At 40.9% G+C, this 23,505-nt stretch overlaps 1 protein-coding gene across 6 annotated transcripts; it reads left to right on the top strand.

Moving 5' to 3' along the window:
- Positions 1-2,648: 2,648 nt before the first annotated feature.
- On the top strand, positions 2,649-22,939 carry UBXN2A (UBX domain protein 2A). Of its 6 annotated transcripts, XM_071439970.1 has the most exons (8): positions 2,649-2,880; positions 3,091-3,272; positions 8,719-8,772; positions 10,190-10,325; positions 12,123-12,232; positions 13,806-13,946; positions 18,657-18,821; positions 21,615-22,939. In XM_071439970.1, the coding sequence occupies exons 3-8, from the start codon at positions 8,732-8,734 to the stop codon at positions 21,901-21,903; spliced, it is 882 nt and encodes a 293-aa protein (XP_071296071.1). In that variant the 5' UTR covers positions 2,649-2,880; positions 3,091-3,272; positions 8,719-8,731; the 3' UTR covers positions 21,904-22,939. The 6 variants fall into 6 exon arrangements, with proteins under 6 accessions (XP_071296071.1, XP_071296090.1, XP_071296053.1 ...); XM_071439989.1 differs by lacking the exons at positions 2,649-2,880; positions 3,091-3,272 and adding an exon at positions 4,900-5,015 and having other exon boundaries at positions 10,190-10,283; XM_071439952.1 differs by lacking the exons at positions 2,649-2,880; positions 3,091-3,272 and adding an exon at positions 4,900-5,015.
- The last annotated feature ends 566 nt before the right edge of the window (positions 22,940-23,505 follow it).

Below are 23,505 nucleotides of genomic sequence, written 5' to 3'. Positions count from 1 at the left end.
TAGAATAATTTCACTAATCCAATAATTTACTTGTTCCCATTTTTTCTATCTGTTGTTGGTTCAAGTGTCATATGAAGACAGAACAGCATTAGAAATCTATTCAGACTCCCTTCAGCAGTCTACGTGCAGGAAATGCTTGGGGGGAAAAAAAGTAAGAACTCTGAGTAGTGAGAGACAATGAAAAAAATAGGGGGAGAAGGACTGAAGCTACATTCCACTATGTATTACATAAAAAAAAAAAAATTGTATAGTTAATTCAGTGTCAAGATTTGTAGTTTGGTCTTACAGACCGATGTCTAAATGCTTCTACAAATAAATGCCATTGGGAAGGACCATATTTCAAATGGAACCAGTTTATAATGAATGCTGAAGCTTACAGCAGTATTCAATGTCCTTTTACTTCCAGTTGTTCAGAAAAGAGATTAAGGGATCTGAAAAATGTATTAAGAAGAAGCCACACCATCTGCCAAGGCAGGTACACCACTGGGAAATTGGAAAAATATGAAAAATGACTTGAGCAAAAGAGTCCCTTTCCATTAAAAAAGAGTTGGGGAATGAAGTCATATCAGGACATCATGATGTAAAAAGACGTTAAAAAATTACCCAGGATGGAAAACTTTGTTTGCTATGTGAATGATATTTAATGACACAAGAAATATTTGGAGATGGAAGATTTTGTTGTTACATGTCCCTGTTTTACCAGGAAATCAGGAATTACAACAAAAGAAAAAGTCCTTCCTCCCTTATTCAGAACTTCTGCAGAGTTTCTTTTTAGTAAGGACCAGAGGGCTCTATTCAGTGAATTACCATTTGCTTCAATCATAGGCAATTTACCAGAGATTACTTTGCAATATCTCTGAATAGCAGTAACATTCCAAAGAATGGAAATCAAGTCATCTTTTCAGGCCTCTATTTATAAGCTCATATGTGTGCCTCTCAATCATGCTGTCAACTCCCCCTGGTTTCAGTTGAATCTTGAAATAAAAAAAGATTCACAAGAGATCTTGCTTTTGTAAATGCACCCTAAGTTTTTTCCTGAGGGGCATATTAGGAAATTAAGATTGTGTGGTTACTCCTTTGAGAATTGTCCATTATGAAGAAAGGCCCATGGGATATAAGTTTGGAAACTTCAAACAAGCAGTGTGCAAGAATCAGGATTGGTACTACCTTGATCTGGAACAGAGAACATGATACAATCACTCCACATTGCAAGCATTTTGCTATGTTATTATAGAAGGCTCATTATTTGAAGACTACCACTGTCATTTAAAAATGGGTAATAGTTATGATTTCAAATTAAACACTTAATGTCCAGTGCCATTATCAGCACACCTATCTGAAGATTGTTTTCTACATTAGATAACATCAGTGCAACTTGAGAGGGATCAGAGAGTAGGTTTCTTAGATAACATTAGAAGGGAGTGGTAAAACTTCCCTCCTAATATTTCAAAATTATCTTGCCATCACATCTGGCCATTAGCTTCCATAATATTTTTCCTGTTGAGCTAAGGTCACAGTAGATAGTTTTTCTAATAATAATAATTGTGTGAAACTCATAGGCTGATGATATTGCAGCCAGGGTCTGTTTTTCACTATCATTCTGGCTGTAAATTACTTCCATCTTGGACAAAAGTGGCAAATCATCTCACTTTGGTGCTTATAATCATTAATCATATGAAAGTAGCACCGCCAGCCTGTTACTATGCTGGGTGATGTATAGCTTTGTAGTAAAAACCAGACTCTGTCCTAAAATGCTCACAATAAAAATAGGCATTTATACACACATGTGTAGATAAGCTTCAGCACCATACAAATGCATAATGGCTTGATTAGGATCACATGGCAAGTCCATCAAAAACATTATTGGTTCATAAATCTCTCTAGTCCTCACACACAATCTTAGGTTTCGAAGTGTGGTTTTTTGTTACTGGTCCAAGAACAAGCTCATAAAATACACCACCATGTCATCATTGTAGTTTCACTTAAAAGTGTCTTTGAGAATTCACCATACATTATTTCCAAATGTGTGTTATCTGGTACAAACAGTTGCTCAGGCTGCCTTGAATTTTTCATGGGCTTATGCAATTCACACAAACTTTAAAATTGAAGCTATATTCAATTTTCTTGTGTATTTACAGTCCAAGAGTCCAGCAATGTGTGGATACTTCTTTCAATGCATGGGGTTAATACCCTTGGCATGAAAGCTGATTCACCCATGAAACAATGACTTGCTTTTCCAGTGCATAGCTGACTTCCTAGAAACACCAGTTCCTTAAGCTACTCCCCTCTGTGTGGCAGCCTAGAAGGTTTAACATTCCTTCAAGGACCACTCATCCTATGCAGAGGAATGTGCTGTTTTAGTCAGTGGAATTGCCATTTACAGGATAACCAGACCCTGTTCTCCTATTTATTTTGCAGTCCCAGTTCCCTTACAATGTGCTCCTACTCTGTGTGCCCACACTTACAAAAGGCTTCAGGCAACAGCTCCTCTCTCAAGTTAAGGTCAATCAATACGGCTGATGTTTAATTATAGGTAGCTGACAGTGTCCTCTGGCATAGGCTAACGTTGTTAAATATAAGGTTTAAAAATATCCCTTCAAAATTAATTTTCTGCTTGTTTTTAGATGCCCTGTGTGTGCTGGTTCTTCTGTGACCTTGACAGGTCTGGCAGTGACAGCTAAAACCCTGCTTTACTTTGTCAACACTGAGATTCACTCCTACATTATAAAACAAGTCTGGGGGTTGTCACTATCTTCCACGCCACTGCATTTGATCTCGTCTGACAAAGGGGCATGAGATGGTTGTATTCATCTCATGAATACCCTGTTAGAGGTTTTTCAGCAGACACAGTCTGGGCTGTTTGCTTCTATTCACCACACGGTAAGAAAAGGACCATTTGCTTCTGTTCATCTAGTGTACTGCCAGAGAATAAGCTGTATTAAATGCACAGAGTCTAAAAGGATTTTAGTGATGTCTTGATTGTAACACTCTAACTTGAAAATTTCCAGCTTTAAAGAAAATATACTTTACATTATACAAGAGTTGCAGATCTTTCCTAAGATTTTTGTTACTCCTATGCTTTGTCAACAGTTTGGCTCCTAAGGGAGGACAGCAGTACTTAGAAGAGCTTTTAAGAAACCAAATTCACTAGGACACTGGTTCCTATTGTAGTAGGTCAGCATGTCTCCAGCTGTACTCTGATTTCCAGTAATAGACCTAATCTTCTAAAGCAATAAGTGATTGCAGCCAGGACACCTGCACCATTACACCAGGTAAGTCCAACCTCACCTCCTTCTATGCTTACCTTTGGGTCGGTCAAATTGTTGCTGAAAGGGCCCCCAGGAAAGGGTTAAGCATATTAATGAACTTGTGTGTTTAATGAAACGGAGATAGTGTACTTAAAATACTGAAAGAAAATTTAAAACAGTCCAGCATTGCAAAACAACTTTATGTTTTAGCTTAGGGTTTTGTAAATTCCTTGACTTCTCTACAGTCATGATATCCGTGGTTTAAGTTCTAAATATATAAAACCTGTTTAATAGAATCAGTAACACTTGTAACAAAGAAGTACCTTCTATTCTAAAATGTCAAAGTATTTTAAACACTAAACAAAACCAGGGAGAATAGAATCTCTGCAGTCAGTGTTTTGAAATATAAAACTCCATGTATTTTAACCGAAACAAAAGGCAAATTTCTTACTATCTTCCCTGAAGATTCATAAGTAGGAGCTCTAATTAGATCTCATCCAGTTAAAACTTAACAATTAATCCAAACTGTCTTCAAAAGGATCAGTGCATTGTGATGTGCATTATAAAGAGAAAGAAATTATAGCTGTCAAGTGTCAGATTTTACTTCTGTTACTCACCCATCACTGAACCTTGAGACTAAGCATCTTATTTTAATATTTCTGAGCAATGTGATTTTAATTGTTGTGATTAAGGGATTGCAGAAACGTGTCCCACGTGAAGACGACACTCGATGAAGTATTACCTCTGCTTTTAGAATTACCTTTGATCGCACTTGTAAATTCGCAGTGGATTTCCCATTAATTAGTGTGAATTAGATAGTTGTGGCTGTTCAGTTTAGGTTAATTCTAAGTGTTTTACAGTGCATCACTAATTATTGGGGGAGAAAAAAATCCAACCCTTATTAAACAGCCCGCAGGTGCAAGGGATGCGTTCACCCTGCTCCATGTATGTTTCTAGGGGCTGGCAGCTTCTGCACAGCGTTGGCCTTGGATACTTGCATAGATCCTAGCACCACCACCACGGGACCTCCTCGTCCCGCAGAGAGCGGCTTCTCCAAGGCCAAACACAGCGCAGGGAACTCAGCTCAATCCTTCTTCCCTCCCCGAGGATCCCATCCCCTTTTCCCGTCCGATTCACCCTCGGGAGCTCTGCTTCCCAGACATCGCGCCGCTCTTTTGTCCTCGGTGCGAGGCCTCGGCTGAGCTCCTTTTCACATGTGTCAACGCTGGCCCGTAATTAGCGCTCGCCGCACAATGAGCCATTGCCGCTCTGCAAAGGGCTCGGCGTGCGGCTGCTCCCGCCGGGGCCGGCCAGGTGCCCAAACACAGGCACCATTCCCCACTCTTGTAAATGCCGCGACTTGGCAGACGGACACGCAGACCGCGTCCTTTGTTCCGCAGTCGGGACAGAGCTGCCTTCGCAGTCTCAGGCTGGGCAGAGATATTTATCTCTACTGTGCTGTACCAGGTCCTGCCCGGGGAGTGGCGCGGGAGTTCCGGCTCGTAAAGGTGGGCCGCAAACACGCCAGCCCTCACCTGTCCCCGGAGGACAGGACAGGGCAGGGCAGGGCAATCCCCGGGGAAGCCGCGTTTCCCCCGGCACAGCGGGTGCTGATCCTTACGGACGCCCCTTCGCTCCACCCGCGGTACCGGGGCGGAGCTCTGCCCGCCCCGCCCGGCGCCGCCGCGCCTGCGCCGCTCAAGGCGGGACACCGAGGAGTTCCGCGGCGGGTGGTCGGTCCCGGGCTGGGCGCTGCGGGACGGGCGGGTGAGTTCTCTGCGGGCACAGGCTGGGCAGGGGCAGCGCGTCCCGCAGAGCCTGCGCTCCCTCGGCTCCTGCCGGCGCTCGGACTTTGCCCGCGGCCGTCCCTGGGCGGGCGGGCTGAGTCTCCCCGCTGCCTCCGCCCTGCGGCTTCGCCCTGCTCCGAACCGGCCGCGTCCCGCAGCAGGAGCGACCCTCGGGGGGGCCCGGCCTGGCCCCTCCCGGGGCGTTCCGCCTCCGCGTCCGTACCGTGCTATTGCCTCATCGCCTAAAAATACCTTCCGGCTGGTTTGGCAGCGGCGGGAGGCGCGGAGCGTGTGCCCGGCCTGGCTCTCGGGGTGCGGGTGAGTTCAGGTGTCGCAGACGCGGGGTTGTCCCAAAATAGGTTCTTTGACCTGCTGTGCATGAGGCTAATCCGCACACAGAGCCGAGGTACTTGATTTATTTGTGGTTCTGAGCATAAAGAAGGGCTGGGTGGTAAATCCACAAAGCCAGCACGACTATCGAAACTTCTCACGCTTTATACGTGTTAGCAAGCATAGCATTTAATGTTCACTGGCTACCAGTTTGGGTACTTGTCTTATTAGTGAGTATTCTGTCTTTATTGGTTAAATTATTCTCTTCCTTCTTATGCTAAGTAGCCTGCGTGCTCAGTCTTTCTCTTCTTTTAGGTAGGTGATTTTCTTGAGTTGGTGATCTATAAGTTGCTTGTCGTGATTTTGCCCTGCCAGAATTACCTTTTACCCACTTGGAAGTGAATTCAGCACAGTTGCTGAGCTGGCTTTATTAGTTTCTTATCGTGGAAGTTCTGCCCAATGTCCTTGTGGCCTGTAAATTGTGCATTCTTTGTGTCCACCGTCAGTGGTATATCCTTCTTCCCAAGCTTTGTTTAGCCTCTTTCCCTTTAGATCTGAGATAGTTGAAGCATGTCAAGTCCTAAACCTTAACAAGGCAGTTCTACAGACAAGTAATGTATCTTTCTAACACCTGGACATCAAGGTTGGGGACAGGTTTCTTTCTGAGTGCACAGCTCCTTCCTCCATTCCAGCTGGAGAGGAAGCGTGAATGCTGTGGTTTGTACCTGAGCACATCAGTCATGTTCAGGCCATTAGGTTTGATGCTCATCTCGCTATTAATTTGTACTTGCTATTTCTCTGTAGCCTCCCATCTCTCTGTGGCATGGTACAGTGCAATTTTCAGCTGCAATTTCTGTGCTGTGCAGGGACAGACTGTGCTGTGCTGTGAGCAGCTCTCAACTGGAGAGTTCTGCCAAAGTTAGTAAGGGGTTAGCTGGCTTTCAGGGGAGGGGGCTGCATGTGCTTCTGTGGGTATTTCTGCCCTTCACAGCAAGGACAGCCTCACAGATAGTGTTTTGTTTCTCCTGTGTTAAAATAACTGGAAGTGTGGGCTCAAAAGTATTGACCATAAAATTATTTGCCCGGCAAAATATGCCTAATGAGGGCTGTCTGTTTGGAAATCCTGGCTGTGAAAGGCCATTGCTGGGTCAGTGGCCCATCTTGGTGGGGCTGTGTGGGAATGGCCAGGAGTATCCTAACCCCAATTAATAGATGTAGCTGTGGTGGGCTGCTGGCATTTGCAGCTTCTTATGTTTTAAATTTAGTTTCTGGAGGTGGTAGTTCAGTTCTGAGGTACTTTTTGCCACTGACGCAAGAATTACGTACCAAAATTCTTACCATTTCCAGCAGCAGCTAGGGATGTCTGTCAGAAGTTGGTGGGAGGAGGTGGTTTTTGCTGCCTGGGTTGACACGCTGAGCTAAAGTGCTTGCAGTGCGTTCTGATGGCTGTGTTCTAGCAGCTTTTGGCCATAATAAACATCAATATGCTGTATAGGATGATTCTTCACCTAGAGAGATTAGCACAAACATTTCTTCGAAGTGTAATTGCTGTTGTACTTTAGAAGGAACAGCAGCTTTTACAGCTGACCAGTTTTGAATACTATTCGTGCACATTTGAGGCCAGCCTAATGTAGCCAAAGAGCTAATTTGAAGAGCTGCTTCATTGTGTCTGTTTCTTTTTAACAGCTCTGATGACAAGTCACAGAGGATCAACAAAAGCAGATGGCAGGAGGTGGCTCTTGTTGCTTTGGGGAGTAGCCTACTGGAGTGAAAGATTAGAAGATAAGCACATTAACATAAACCACAAATAATTACTTTTGGCTAAACACAAAAAAACCCTACATGCCAGAGTGTTAAAACTGAATTTGAGAGAAGTTTGAAAAAATTATACTTTTTAAGCATTCTGGTTTCACTCTGCTCACTTAATACTGAGAGGTTTTTTTTTTTCCAAGTGCACTACGGAGTTCCAAGAGCAATAAACAGATATGCCTATAACATCATCATGTACCAGCACAGGCTTGCCTGATAGATGTAGGGCTCTGGCAGAACATTTGTGGGGGGAAAAAAAAGACTATACCTCATCTTGTGTGACATGTCAGAGGTGTGCAAAATATGTTTTGACTTAATGTGTAACAGCACCAGTTAAATTTAATGTTGACTGTTGTAGGTTTTTTTTTGGAGGCTTACATATTTTCTACAGAATGTGTAGATTTTGGCTTTTAGCTTTCAAATTGGATTTTAGCTTTCAAATTGAGAGAATACCAGTATTGCAGTACCAAGGAGAATTAGTACTGCATGTGGTGGGTTTTTTTGTGGTTTTTTTCTTTTTTAATTTGTGCTGCAGTGGACGTTGTTTTCCCCTAAACTCCACATCTTGTTAAATTAGATCTCAAAATCACGTAAAATTCATATTAGTGGTGTTGTGCATCCTGCTTTGTTCAGGAGTGTGATGGCTATCGCTGCTTAGTTTGATGCCACACACAATGTCATAACTTAATCCTCAACCTGCCAGGAGCAGGCCATCATCTTTGTAAGCAGTGGTTGTCAGGGTTAACTCTCCGAGCACAGTTGCAACTGAAAATTTCTGGTTTCCTGTGGGTTTTTCCAATTTTAGAGTGATTTTATTTTTTAAGGGTGTTTTTGGGAGTTTCTGGCTTTTAGTGACTTACTGTGACTTTCTTCAGAGCATTCAAAAGTGACTGTAATGAGATCAGTGTGGGATTCTTAATTTCTTTTGACTCAGCAGAGTAATCCTGTATCATATTTAGTACTTACAAATCCAAGATTTTCATGCCAGCTGACAGTAGGCCAGAAATGATAATTCAGAGTTTCTGAATTGCTGCAACAATGTCTTGAAGTAAGGTAGGAAGGGTAACCTGACAAATCTTGCCCCTTTAAGTAAAGCACAGTTAAGGTGAAGGTCACTCAAATGCCTGCAGTGGCAGTGCAGTTTTTCTGCAACTATCTCATAATGCTGTGTAAAATCAGGGAAGTTTTAAACCATGCCACTCAGAAAAGATTGTGATTTTTTTCCCCTCCCTTTACAGGAGTATGGGCATGTGTTTTCACATCATACTGGTATAATTGTGAAATGTATTTTGTACATTTATGAAAAAGTAACCTTGCTCCTGAATGTCTGGCACAGATGTGTGGTTCATGTGTCATTAAATTAGAAACTGCAGGAAAACAAAGAACCATCTGGAGACTTGGTGGGGGGCAAGGTTGAGGTTTCTGGTTAAATGTATTACCAACACAGGAAAAAATATAAAGAGTGCTTCAGCTACAAAAGGAGACAAAGTGTGATAGGCATTTTGTTTTGTTTTGGCTTTAAACCATTTTCTTTTTGTAATTAGGGGAAGCACCAGAATGAAAGACATGGATAATATCAAAACTGTAAAGAAAGAATGGTAGGTGCCAGTTGTCCCTATTTTTTGTCTTCCTTTCCCATTGCTGTTTGTGTGTCCTGTCATTACTTTTCAAACTTTATGTTAAATTCTAAAATACAGTATTTTTACTGTACTCATCTGTTCCACATATACAGAAAAATCGTGTTGTTTTGCTGAAAGATTTTTCATATACCTGAAATGTTTCCTAGATGCAAGAAGCTGTGTAAATATTTTAATTTAAAATATTTAAAGGCAAGGCAGCCTTTCAAATTGCTAACTCACTGTGCAGCTCTGCATCTGACGCGGAGGTGTTTGCTTTTCCAATTCTGTTTCTGAGGTAAAGCATAGTGAATACCTACGTTAATGCTTCAAGTTTCTTTTGTTCTATTAGAAAACTAAAATGTGGACAGCATACTTTTGAAATTTCTTCTTTAAAGTTATTGAGGTTTTCTTTTGTTTAAGATGTTAATCTCCAGGGATTCTTAGTGGTGCATAGGTGCATTGCAAACAATTCAGTTTTATGCAAATGTATCTAATTAGCATTCCAGTAAGTATTGCTGCTCTTGAATTCAATGCAGAGTTTTATGTAAAATTGGATAATTTTTCAGGAGCTGGGATTTTTATTTTCTGAATTGCTGAAAACAGACTTTTCTGAATCTGCCTTAGGAGTAACTCCTGCAATGTTTATGAAAAGCTGCATAATCTTCTTACTATGCAGAGAACCTATACTGAGATAATCATTCAGTTGCATATTTCTGCATTTTGATTGGTGAAAATCTTACAAACAGCTGTCACATATACAGTGTTCTATAAAAAGATATGATTGATGCATCTTTTTTAATATCCTGGCAATCTCCACAGTGTTGAAGGCTTCCATTGTATTTCTTCAGTGTGCTCCAGTGGTGTTGAGTTACTTGAGTTTCCCTAATGCACAGTCCAAAACAGTAATGGTGGTTCTGGGATGGTGCTAGGAATGGGGAAGTTCAAGTTGGGGTTGATGAGTAAATCCTAGGGCAATTTTCTTTTTTTTTTTTTTTTTTAACTTATGGCAAAGGAGCCGTATCATGGAAATGCTTTAAGGAAAGCATTTCATTGGTGAGCAGCTAGGTGTATGATGGTTAGAAGTCTGAATAATTTAACTTGCATTCCTGGCTCTGATACCAACTTTAGAAGCTTTGCATAGATTGGTTCATCTTTTTTGATGACGTTCTTTAGCTTGTGCTTTTGAAGTGCAAATTGTAGCAGTTAGAGATTGGTAAAAAGTTTATAGAGGAGGCACAATGCAAAGTTGACCTGATGTTTATACTCAGTAAACTGAGTAAGCTGGGTGCAGGAGAGTGTGCCTTCTATATTTCTTGGTACTGAGATTCTGAGGTACCTACTTGTCTTCTAATGTGTCCTCTGAGGAGTCATTTATGCTTCTGTCTTTGTTCTGCAGGGTGTGTAAATCAGGAACTGATGATCAGATTTTGAACGGTACAGAACAAAACTGTGACTACTTTGTAGATAACCTTTTTGAAGAAGCTCAGAAGGTTGGTGCTATGTGTGTGCCCCCAACTACAGTCAAGAACCAGGTAGGCAGTGAAGAAAAAAATAGTCATGTTTGTTATAACAGCAGTCCAGGACTATTCTGGAGAACAGATGCCAGAAGTCCAGCAGTGTTTTCCAGTCCATCAGTAAAAAAATACAGAATTCAGAAAGCTGTAGGAACAGCCTCCCATCTCCCAGTCAGCCAGGCCTTTGCTGCTGGGCTTTTGGCTCTCACTGCTTTGTAGTTGGTTTAGAGTCATTCTAGAACTGATGCTGGCATTGGCTTATGCACTTCTGCTTTATTACGAAGGAGTGAGGTGAGCAGGAGTTCAAGGAATGACAAGTACTGTTATATAAGAAGTTATTTAAGGAGCTGCAGCCTTTTAATGCAGAGGCATAGCCCAAATATTTTTCATTTGGTCTTATTCATATAATTATGGTTGTCGTGGGATGTTCAGTGTGGGTTTGTATCTCAGTGATTCTGTCCTTTTCGTGTTTTTCTGTTACTCATCAGTGACTGGTAAGGGGAGGGAGAAAAGGCCATGTAGGACAAAAATGACAAAAAAGAAATCTGGAGTGGGCATTGCTAGAAATTATGTTCATAGATCCTTAATTGACCCTGGAAGAAATGAAATGTCAGGAGCAATATCTTAAATTGCAGTCCTGAAATAGTGTTCCATGGCATTCCTTGTGTCAATGCTTAAATGGGAAGTTGGTATGGAATAATTAGTCCATGTTAAATTTGCATTCTGGCTCACTGTAGAGGAACCTTCCCAAAATTAGAACTCTTTCCATATGCATTGGTGCCATGAGACACAAGAGTTTTTGATGGAATCTAATCTTGCTGAGTGCTGTCTGCTTCTTTTGACAGATCATCCAATGGAAAGACAAGGAATTCTATTCAGCAGTTTGCACATGCTGTTTATTTATGTAGCAATCACCTAACAAGTCAAACTGGGAAAAAAAAAAACCAACAAACTTGTCAGGTGCTATCAAGCCTCATTCAAACTAATTTTCAGCTGAGGTGAATTCTGCATTTGTGGCCTCATCTGTGGCCAAGTATCTGCCAAGACAGTGTTATTGCAGGGATCAAACCTCAATAACCAAATACTTCCTTAAATGGCATGGTGCATTAATATGAAAATACAATCTCAAATATCCATCTTACAGTTGGAGAGATTTCAATAAACATTGCGATGGCTACGGGTTGGAGAAGTAGATGATTTCTGGCAAAGTTAAGGAATTACTGAGAATTTATTTTTTCATTCCCCTAACCACCAAGGTTTTGAATACACCCAGGAATTCTAGGGTAATATAAGTATATGACTGTCTGAAAGTAAAGTTTCTGATACTTGCTTCATTTCCTGAGTGAAAGGCTTCTGCATGCATAATCTCAATGCCTTTACTTTGAGAAAATCCTCCTGAATGATTGGAACAAGGCTTTACCCTAATAAATCCCCAGCTGGACTATTCTGGCACTTGGTGTTCCAACACCAGGCATGTATGCTCTCAAATTAGCTCTTGAAGAGTTGCAGCTGGCTGGGATAGTCCAGCTATTTTATTTTTTTTCCTCTGCTGAATTGAAGGAGTGTTCTTGATCTAGGAAGCCAGAATGATTGGGGGAAGGTTTGTTTATAACCCTGATTGACACAAGATACTTAAAAATGTCACTTAGCCCTTGCAGTTGCTGTGCCTGTTGGCATGGGGCCAAGGCAGATTACAGTGAGCCTGCTCTCAGTATTTTTAGTCCATGAAGTGGATGATTTATAATCACAGGGTATGTGTGTATACCAAGCTTCTTTTTCATCAGTGTTATAATGAGAACTGTTCTTACTCTGTAGGTTGATGTAATCATTAAACTTTGGAAAAATGGGTTTACGGTAAATGATGGCGAACTTCGGAGCTACACTGATGTTGCAAACCAGCAGTTCTTGGAGTCCATTAAAAAGGGGTAAGTGAGTTTTGTGTTCTTAACCAGCCTGAGTTAATGTGCTTTGGGCAGCACTTAGCTTATGCTCTAAATTTTTTACGTGGCTTTGCTGCACTGCAGTGTCCCTGTAGGAGCACAGGCCCTGCCAGTCTCGTTCCTGCAGTGCTAATGGCTGTTGGAACATCAACAGGTTTAACACAGCTCTCAGTGGCAGTAGTTGTACAGTTGCTGATGAATAGATAAAAGCCAGTGTTGGCAGGGGGCACAGCAGGTGCACAATGAAATAAAGAATAAATCAGTGCCCAATAAGAGCTACAGATCAAATGGTATTTTGACTAATGAACTCAGTGCAAAAGGGGTTGAGCATTTCTGGGTTTATGGTCTTTTTCTTTTTGTTGATGAAAAGCCTTAAATGGGCACAGATGTTCTATGTATCATCAAGTAACTCTGATCAGTCTTAAATTTCTGACATTTTTCCAAGTACAAACTTGCTGTTGTGTATATATAACAATCTTGCATGAATTCCTGTGTTAATAGCCATCTTACATTTTTCCCTGTATTAAAAGTTTACATGCTGTCCTGATTTCTGCTACTGTTTGCAGTTGTTGCTTTAAAAAAGGAGTTTGACCATACTAACCAGTGTTATTTTGAGCCTTTAATTTGTAGTCTGTTTCCTCACCATGTACAAATGGAGAGAAGAATATAATTTTGTGGATAATGTAATTTAATACCTCCTTATCAAGCATGTGAAATTACTAAGTCATTATATTTTTCTTTTCCATATTTTGCTAGGCCGCCAAAAATACTAATTTTACACTATTTCTCCTGTATGTCTGTCACCTGTGTTAGTTGTAATAGCAATTAACTGCACTGTTTAAAGCCCTTTGTGTGCATTCATCAAAAGTTTGTCAGTTTTATTCCACTGTTTGCCTGTGAAGATGCTAATTATGAGATGGTTTCTGCATAATCATTGATGGTGGAGAAGCATTCAGTACGGCCTCTGTGCCATCTGAACCCCACCACCCAAAATTGTACTGTCTGCCTCAGAGCTCAGAGACAAAGGCATTGTTGTATTCTGCTTCATGCAATTAAAGCATTACCAAGTTGATGTTACTGCACTAAAGAGTGGAGCTGTTAGTGATGATATCATTTTTAGAAGCTGAGATCTGTGTTTGTCATTAAATACATTGTGTGTAAACTCAGTTCTTCCTCTTTAAAAGCCTTTTTCTTTTTTTTTTTTTTCCTATGGAGATAAAATAATTGAACCCTTTGCAGCAGTGTATGGCAACACTGAACTTCCTACACATTATGTGTTTAGAGTGGTAACTGCTGAGTAAATTTGAACATCATTCAACAACTTGCATCATAGGGGTTTTTTAATTATATACTTTCTAGTTAATTTGCTATTCAGGAACTTGAAGTTATTTGTATGCTATGTACTTAACCTAACTCTTAGTAAATACTTGTGAAGATGTTTTTTAAAAGCATCATCCTTGAAGGGCCAAATGTTGAACAGATATTAATCATTGGTCTATTTTGTGTACTGAAAATAGCATAGTACTTTTTTTTTGACCTTTTGTTTTTTTTTCTTAAGGGAACTGCCTTTTGAGCTGCAAAAAGTTTTTGATAAGGAGGAGGTAGAAGTGAAAGTGGAAGATAAAAAGGATAAGGTGTATTTGTCATCGAAAAAGCCAATGTTTCATCCCTTTTCTGGACATGGTTACAGATTAGGAAGGTGAGTAGGCTGGTGTGATCTATGATTGAGTAGCTGAAGGGAACTATACCTGTGGTGAAGGATCAAAATTCAGGTGGCAAGCAATCTCTGGAGTTTTCTAGTCTAAACTCCTGCTCAAAGCAGGGTCATCTGTGGAGACAGATGAGGTTACTTAGGCTTTTATCCAATTGGGTCTTGAAATCCCATAAGAGCAGAGGCTGTGCAGTGGCTGTGCAGTCTTTAGTGCTGGACTGTCCTTATGGGAAAGAATATTTTCCTTATATCCAGTCTGAATGCCTCTCATTGGAATTTCTGTCCACCATAATGAGCATCACCTCCTCCTGCAGACCCTGGCAGGCTGCTTTTATGTGCCCCACAACGACCACCATCTCTTCCACAGGCTGAGCAAGCTGCTCTCCTCCAGCATCTGCTGACAGTGTGAATGCTCCATCCTGCAGGCATCTTGGTGTCTCTCCATGAAGCTTGGGGGATAATTGGCTCCCACAATCCACTGGACATGTTGCTGTGTTGATACAGCCAGGAAGCTCTTGGCTTTCTTTGTTCAAGGTCTCAATATTAGCAGAATTGTTTCCAGCTGAAATGCTGTCACTCTTCTATTCCGTGATTTTAGAGAAAATAATCTCTTTTTAAGCTGTATTAGCAATAATTTGAGAAGAGGGGGGAATATGACAATCCCATAAAGAGAACCAAAGAAGTAAGAGGTTATTGGCATTCTCTTAAAATTGTTCAGTAATTAATCATGCATGTATTGCAGTAAGGCATTTTAGCATTCTACAATGATCTGTGTCTTTTTTGTAGTTGGAGCATGTCAGCCGCTCATGCCAATGCTGAAACTGGACTTGATTTACAACCAAACAACTATTGTCTTTTGGAAGGCTGTTGTAGGGCAACACGCCAGGAGTTCGTTTGATTCCTGTGACTTTTGCTTACTCCATCCACATTATCTGCTTGAATATCCCTGTCATGCAAGACTTGTGTGCCTATAGAAGCAGGCTTTGGCCTAGGGACCAGGACATGTTCAGTGACCAGTTGGCACTGCTGAGTGACCTGCAGGCTGGAGTTCCTAAGCTGTGGTGCAGCCTTAGGTGAACAGCTTGTTTCAATTAAGTGGGAAGGGTTTGGCTGCTAAGGCCCAGAGCTTGTGCTGAGGGAAAGCCTGACCTGGGCAGGAACAGCTGAGGCAGGGGAAGATGATAATGTGCAGAGCAAAAGACTGATAAAGGTAAAGGGTGAGTGGTTCCAGGCTGACTCAGAGAAGCAAGTATCTGTTTTATGAGTTTCATCTGTTTCTGTAGTACAGACCATTGAGTAGATACAGTGGGAAAACCTTCCCTTGAGAGATAGGTGAGATGCTGGAAGATTTGCTTTTGGTGGCATGGAAATCCTGAGCAAACAGGGGTCAAGAACTTAACCTTGTTATATCTACAAGTAGAGCTGTTCATAACAAAACCAAAAAGATCTTCAGTGTGCTGCTAAGCAGTGCTAAATGCTAGGTTGTTCAGTCACTTCTTGTGCTCTGCCATGCCTACAGCAAGTAATGATCTTGCTTCCCAGTAGGCAAGTTAGGTTTCAGAAACATGCTAATCTGTGAATTTTGGTTCACTGGTCTTGTACACTGAGACATTCTACAACTTGCTCAGCATTTTTTATTATTTTCCTACTCTTCTTTGTCTATTCTGTGCTGTGCTATCAAAGCCTTTTCCTTAAAAATAAGTTGATATTAGGGCTGATGTTGGAACCATGAGCCATAAGTATTCGTACTCCATAAAGTAGTGCTCACTTTTTGCTGTTGATAGATGTCCATTGCATGAATACACCACACTTGGAGCAGAAAAGCTTTGTGGGGCAGCAACAGAGCTGACTGAGACCTGGAACAAGTTTTAAGCTATAGAACTCCTTTTCTGTGATTAGAACTCCTTTTGTGTGATTAGTCAGAAATGAGAGAGACAAATGACTGAAGAGTTTACTTTAGCTTATAGCCTACCTAAACCTCTGCTTAGCAAATAAACTTATAAAATTAATCTTGTATATTTTGTCAAGTGTTTCCAGGATTTTGTAATGGATAAACCATTTTGAATTGGTCTATTGACTAGTTCTCAAAACTTTAGTTGGAGGATCTGGAAATAACATATATGTTGATATAGCTCAGACAAGCTTGATCCTCTGCCTTTTTGTTCTACAGGAGAAATAAGTAAGACATATCAAAATTTTCCAATGTGCCTTACGAACCTATGTAACTAATGGGTATACTCTGTTTTATCTATCACTGTCCAGCTGAATTTCAGAGTTTGGGATTTATGACTAGATTTTCAACCCCACTTTTCTATTGAGCTAATCTATGCACCTCTGAGACAGCCTCAGAAACATGTTAATTGAACTATTGACTGAAACCCCTTGTAGCAAAGCAAGCTTGCTCTGTAACCTCATTAGGCTAAAGCATTGTGTGTCAAGCTGCCTAACCATCAGTCAGGGTAAGGCATAACACCTAACTGCTGGACTTTTTCTTGTCAGAAAATTGACAGGATGCTCTTAGGTCTCTTCAATCTCTAGTTTACATCTTCTGTTGATAATCTTATAAAAGAATAAGGCTTAAAAGGAGTTACAATGCTTTGATCTCAGGCTAATAATAATTACATTCTTGGGTTTTGGCTTTAGTCAAAGCTCCCACCACTAGATGGCTTTATCTGTCAGTTCTGCAAGAGAAAAGTTTTTACATATAGAAGTGCTTTAGATCTTGGTGAATACAGAGGCTCTAACTTTCTCTTAAAGCTTCATTTAATGTGCTGGCTTCAGTCTCACACACATTTGCTATTGAAAGAATCACCTCCAGTGCCTGCTGCATATGGAGATGTGACTGTGAAGGAGGTTGGTTTGGAAATGACACCAAAATCTGTGTCCTTCTAGGCAGTTGTCTGAGCTACAGCTGAGACTCATGTAGCCCAGCCCAGCCTGAGCCAGATACTACAGCTGGACACATCTGCAGCCTCTGCTGTCCTGGAGGCAGCTCACTCACAGGAGTTCTGCAGTGTCTGAACCAGCAACTGAACAGCAAGAGCTGGGCATGGCTGGACTGAAGTATGACTTGAAATTATTTTTTTTTTCTCTGCCTGCAAAACTGTTTAACATTATCTTGCTGGTACTCAAGCTTTTATTCCTGATCTGGAGGGCAATTAAGTTTTATTTCGTATTGAGGTCAAGCATGAACAGAAGCTGTTTGTGAGGCAGGTAGGTGCTAGTACATCACCCGTACTAGAAATGCCAGAATATTTTACAGATGTGCCTCTTGTAATTTGTTGGTGCCAAGTCCTTGTGCCCCAGCTGATTTATGTGTAATGCAAAACAGTTCTGTACCTTTTACCTGTCTCCAGTCACAGTGAACATCTCTAATTGCTCATTTGGAAATGAGATTTCTTGATTCTCATTCTTTTTGCTGTTTCTGTGGAAGATACAAAAAAGTGCCTCTGCTGGCTAATAACCTAGAAGTTAGGGCAGCACTTAAATGGGCAATAAAAGTTTTTGAAATAGCTCTGACTGAACTTGCACTTAAGACTCCAGCTTTATTAGCCTGAACATATTAAGTCTTTAGCTAATAATAAATTAGCTTTGACTTTTCCGCCTTATGAATAAACTAATGCAGGTACAAGAACATAAGAACGGGGTTTGTCTGCAAAGCAGGTGTGCAACATAGTTACAACTGTTACTCTGTGGACTTCAGTTACCCACTTTTCTCTCAAGAAGCTGTAAACTCAACCAATTTTCTGTGCAAAGAGAGCTTTTCTGCAAACTGCCATGTAGTGCTCATGTAGTCTGTGACCACAGCTGAGCTCAGAGGAGAAACTCCTTTAAATCACTGCTATTGTTCTGCAAGCAAACATCTGGTTATACTCACGGGAGCTGAGAATGTGCCCATTGGATCAGGCCCAGTGAGGATTTAAACTGTACATGCTGAACAAGCTTAGTCATGAAAGAAGCACTAAGCTCTAGGCATTTCTTCAGCATAACATTTTTTGCCAGCAGTTTTTTTGTATGTATTTTAAGACTATGCACTTGGACTGAGGTTGATGTATTCTGTTAAGTCATTTTATGAATCTTTGCCCCTGTGGTTTGGTCAGCTGTGGAAAATGCCTTAGGAAAAAAAAATCCAACTGCTGTGTGCATCAGTCTGGGTTTTTCACATTAAGTCAATTTTTCTGATAGATGAGTAATTCTTCTAAGCTGAGATAGATGATGCTGGAGTCTAAATCAAGGCTAACAACATTCAGTTAAATTGAATTACTGTAATCACATTACCCTGAAAATTAACTTTGAGTATGCAAATTCAATACTCAACCCCCTTTAAATTTCACCTGTGTGATTTGAGTACAAAAATGGATGAGGAATCTTCAGACAGTTTTGTCTCTTGTATATTCATATTTAATCCTCTGATATTTAAAGCTCCTTTCTATCTTATAAAAATGTTAAACACAAGCAAACTGAAATTCTTTAGTATGTTTTAGTCAGTAAGTGAAAATAATGGCATACATGTAGGAAATAAATAAGGAAGAAAGAAAAAAGCTGATATTTATGTTACTGTTCCTATATTTGTTAAAATAAAAAGTCATCAGCACACTCTGCTATGGGGCAGAAAGCTCCAGAAGCAGAGGTCTGGGGGGAAGTTTGAGCTTGCATGTGAATACAGAAGCCATAACCTCATGTGACTTTTCTTTTCAGTGCTACTCCAAAGATAATCTCTAAAGTGAGAGACGATCATCCAGGACCTGATGACAAAAGACACCTGCCTTTAGTACCCTTGAATGATTTGGAGCCTATCACCAATGTCCAGATCTGGTTAGCTGATGGGGAAAGGATAATTCAGAAATTCAATGTTTCTCACAGGTAGAATTTATTTAACTGTCATATATATTTGCATCTGAACTATATATCTTAATGCCTGTACATTTAAGTCTTTAATTTTTATGACTAGTCTACCTCCTCAGTCCACTTAGCATTGGACTGCCCTTCAGTTGTATTTGGAAAATCTTTGAAAATTTGAGAAACCTTTTAGCTGACAAGCAAGCATAAGAGAAATGTGAACTGTTAAAAGTCAGGTCATAGCTGAGTGTAAAGGAAAATCTGAGAAAACTGTAGGAGTTCTTTCTGGGTTAGTGGAAGTTAAGGTGTACATATTGCTCATTACTAGAAGAAATAGCTTTTAACATGATAGATCTCTCACAAAACAAATACATGTGGAACAAATGGCGTAGTAAAAAACCTGCTGGTCATTGGGCATAGGTAGCACCACATGTGAGAGCTGGAGAAAGGGACTTCGAGTTAAGCCAGAGAAACCTCTGGGGAGGGCTGGAGTTGGTGCACTGGGCAGGGAGGTTCATCCCCTGCATGTCAACATGGACAGAACAGAATGCACACAGTATGTTTAATTCTTAATTAATAAAATTTCTGGTTCCCAAAGAGGCTTAGAAATGAGGATAATGTCAGAAGGTGTCAGCACAGCACATGTATGAAGGAGCTTTGAGAAAGTGGAATTAACACCTTACCATTGAATTGCAGAGCTACTGTCTTTAGAGACCTTTCTCAATTCTGAATTTGAGAAATCACTGATGTACTGTACACTCATGTCATGTGGAAAGGATATGTTGCCTGTGCTTCTCTGTGAAGCAGTTTAAAGGTATTACAGATTTAATACAACCCAGGCTGCTGTCAAGATAAACTCTGTATGTCTGTGGCTGGTCAGAAGGAAAGCTCAGCTCTTGAAGGTTAATGACTGTAGTATTTTCTTTGACTTGTACTAATTTATTACTGTTAGCAGCCTGATCTATGAACTGAAACACTGTTGTGATGTACTGTTGAAGGGTAAATTGCTATTTTAATTATCAATGCTTCATTGAAGGGCTTCATATCTCAATTATTCCAGGTCCCACACACTTAAGTATATTTAGAAGCGTTTTGTCTTCATAGTAAATAACCATTCGAACAGCTGCTAAGTGTTTTTGAGAGGAAAAAAACATCTGAGATAAGCAGAAAAACAGCTCTACTGGTGTAATGCTCTTTTTGAAGTACTGTGCAATAAATATTCTATCATAACATAGCCTCTTGCCACAAGACCAGCACGTTTGTGCTGTACACAGTACTTGTGTATAGCCTGATAAGAACTAGAGGGAAATCCTTTTAGAGCAATACCCTTAAGAGTGATGATTGCATACACAGCACTCCTTTCAGTGCACAAGACAGCTATTTGTTAACTAAGGTATAGATTAATAGCATGTAACACATATGTAGCATATTACCCAGTGTCTGGGTAAATTGATGACTTATAGCTCTTGGCAGTTAGATTGTGTAGGTGCTGGCTTAGATGTGAGTTGATTCCTGGTGAAAGATGGGAGCAGAAGCACAGGAAGCATTGTAGTGTTGCAGTGTGGGGAATTGAGACGTGAGAGTGCAGCAGCTAGGAGAGCAGAACTGTAGGAACAGCACACAGAGCTGTGTCCTGGCTTGAGCTGTGTCCCCTCTTCAGCACTTACTATGTTTGGAGCATCAAGTATGGAGCCTGAAAGGAACTTGTTCACCCAGAAGCAGAGAACTGGTGGCTAATTGCCTGAGTTGCTCTTAGAACCCAATGAAATTTGATATAATGCATGTAGACACCTGTAAATGTCCAACCAAAAATTTAGTCCTGCTTGAGGTTTTTCAGGCTGTTGACTTACAAGACCAAGCAGTGTCTCTGTGTTGAGGTCTGTTGCACAGGAATCAGTTTTTGTTTTGCTGGCTGTGTCTGTCCTGGAGAGTGTGGCTAAGGCTTGGAAAATCTCAGGCATCTGTAACGCTAAAATGTTAGGATGGCATTGCCCCAAGCCAGCCAGCACTTCCTCAGTCAATACCTAACCATCCATGGCTCAGCTGTTAGCTCAGGTCGTGGACCATTCCCAGGAGACAGTAAACCTCATGGGAGACCCTCTGCATGGGGGAGAGGAAGGATGAATTTAGGAATTTGCCAGCAGCCAGTCTGCCAGTTGGCCTCAGGACCAGGGAATGGACATTGATACTATGTTTATTTTATTCATACAGATGTATCTTCTCATCTTCATTTTCTAATTAAATGAGTCGATCCTGATTCTTCCACAGCAAAACTTAGGTCTTGCTCAGCTGTTGCAAGGCTCTTCACAGATTGAGTCTGTAGTGAGTTCACCATGCCCCTGCTTTGGGAGGATGGGACCATACTTAGTCCTAGTCAATGTATCAGCTGTCCAAATAGTTTTTGCAAAGCCTTTTTCTTAATTTTTTATTGTGGTTCCGCCACATGAACCACGCACTGGAGGCATCTTTATTCTAGCTCTTGGCTACAGGACCCTCAGGTCAGAGCTCCACCAGCTGGTTAGGAAATGGTAGGTGTGTGTAACTACCATCTGAGCCACAATGGTGTGTTTGAGTGCTCAGAATAACATACTCATGCTTGGCCCCTTGGGACTACTCAGAGCATGCAGACCTTGGTCCTTGCCTCCCAAGTGGATCAGGCATTTCAAGATACCACCTCATCTGTACTGCTCTAGTTCTGTGCTCTCAGGCATTCCATGTAGTGGTGTTGCATTCCTGTCCCATGGTGGCTGTGTATGTTATGCACGTGTGTGGGGACTGCAGTGTCAAAACTCTGAGTTTTTCTTTCTCTCATCTCAGAATCAGCCATGTCAGAGACTTCATAACAAAGTATCAAGGATCTGAGGGAAGTGTTCCCTTCACACTGACCACCTCCCTGCCTTTTCGAGAGCTGCAGGACGAGACACTCACGCTTGAGGAAGCAAAGTTGCAAAACGCCGTTGTTGTTCAGAGACTTCGGAAAACAACTGAACCTTTCAGACTCTTGGTGATAAAAGCACCTGACAACGACTACAAAAGTGCTGCTACACCTAATGGACAACTCAAGAATGAGCAAAAAAATGCTATCAATAGTACACGATCAAATTAGCTTTATAACTGACCAAAAATTATCTGCAGGGTGAACTAGGCAAAACCAAAAATGTAACCAGCAATATGTGGATGCCCTCACATCCTCATGCACTGTGCTCTTAGAGAGCAGAATGGGTGCTGTGCTGTCATCTGCTATAATAGAGGTATTTTCAGCTACATTGGGTAGTCAGAGCCTGGCTGTATAATGTAGCAGAGCTAACTGTACAGCAGATCATCCTTAGAATTTCCTTAAGTTAAAAGCTTCTTAGTATTTAATAAGTGGGTCTAGGTGGAACAGTTCTCTGAGACTTAACTACTGATAGCACCTTTTAAGGAAAAATAGTATTTATTTTTGCACTTTGGACTAAAGTGAAACATTTCACTTATATTGTATTGTAAACTGCTGCAGTTTGCATTCTTCTCACAGTAACTCTTTGACAACCAGTACTGCAAGCAAGCTCACATTTGAATTCTACCTTGAAAATCTTCAGGATGTAACTTTTGTCACAAGATCTGCAGTGTAATAATGTTCTGTCAGGTTTCCACATGGTGGTAGGTGCATGTGTGAGAAGATACAAACGAGATAGTTTGGTGCATACTGCATATGAAGTGCCTCAAAGTAAGCTCTGAAGGAATTGTTCTTACCAATGGTTGAAGTGGTTTCTGCTTCTTTTGGGCTGCTACGGGTGTCTTGCAGATCAGGTGATGTTAAACTACCTAGCTCATCAGCTTAGGGACCCACTTGTAGCTTTGTCACACAGAAACTTCAGCTGTTTTGGCTATCACCAAGTAGGAGTAGTAGTTGAGAGGGACACAGTTGTTTTTGTACTGTTTATCTGCCTCTGTCCTGAACTGCCCAGCTGATGGAGACACTAATTGCATGTGGTCAAGTTTCAAAGCTGTTGAAAATCCTTACTTGAAAACTGACATTTTTCTCTCCACTTTGCCCCATTTCCATCCAAATCTTTTATTTTGCTGTTCATGTACTTGAGGAATAAAGTTTGTAGCCAACTACTCCATGTTTTGCTAAAAGAGAAAACAACAGAAAGACTCAATATTTTGTACTGTGTTTACTAAGCCTGTGGGTTTGTGAAAGGAACTAAAATCTCCAGGTAAGACATATCCCAGGATCTTCAAGTCCTGACTCCTCTGTGCTACCTCTGCCAAAGGATGGTTGTTGGGGTTGTACTTCTTTTGTGTGGTTAAGTGAAAGTTGGGTTTGGGTTTTCCTGGTTTTGTTCTAAATAGAAAAGTACTTAATTGGAGCAACTTTTATTCTAAAAAGTAGTGAGACTTCAGAGTAGGGATGTACTCTCCTTCATTCCCAGGGATATATATAAAACTGGTTTGCTTCAGCATCTCTCATGGTGTGTTTGAAATGAAAGTCAACTGGGCAAATATCTATTTAGTGTCCTCAGAAAACAACTCTCTGGAAACTATGCCTTTAAATACTTTCCAGTGCTATAAACTTCCTGTGCTACTGTGCCATTCGGCTTTATGTAGCAAGTGGTACAATTAAATTTTCTTTGTTCTTGCACTGACTCCTATATGAAAAACAAAAATATATGTGCAGACAAATACATTAGTAAAATTGAAAAAACAAACCGTGTACATACACAGC

The sequence above is a fragment of the Agelaius tricolor genome, unplaced genomic scaffold (assembly GCF_023055355.1).
Source record: "Agelaius tricolor isolate 1412-34295 unplaced genomic scaffold, bAgeTri1.0.p SCAF_1, whole genome shotgun sequence".
NCBI lineage: Eukaryota > Metazoa > Chordata > Aves > Passeriformes > Icteridae > Agelaius > Agelaius tricolor.
Note: the sequence above shows the minus strand (reverse complement) of the source record. Positions and strands in the feature narration are given on the sequence as shown.

Coding starts and splice junctions, on each gene's coding strand:
- UBXN2A (XM_071439970.1), top strand. CDS start 8,732: ATGAAAGACATGGATAATATCAAAACTGTAAAGAAAGAATG. Junction 13,947..18,656: donor CATGGTTACAGATTAGGAAG/GTGAGTAGGCTG, acceptor TTTTCTTTTCAG/TGCTACTCCAAAGATAATCT. Junction 18,822..21,614: donor AAATTCAATGTTTCTCACAG/GTAGAATTTATT, acceptor CTCTCATCTCAG/AATCAGCCATGTCAGAGACT.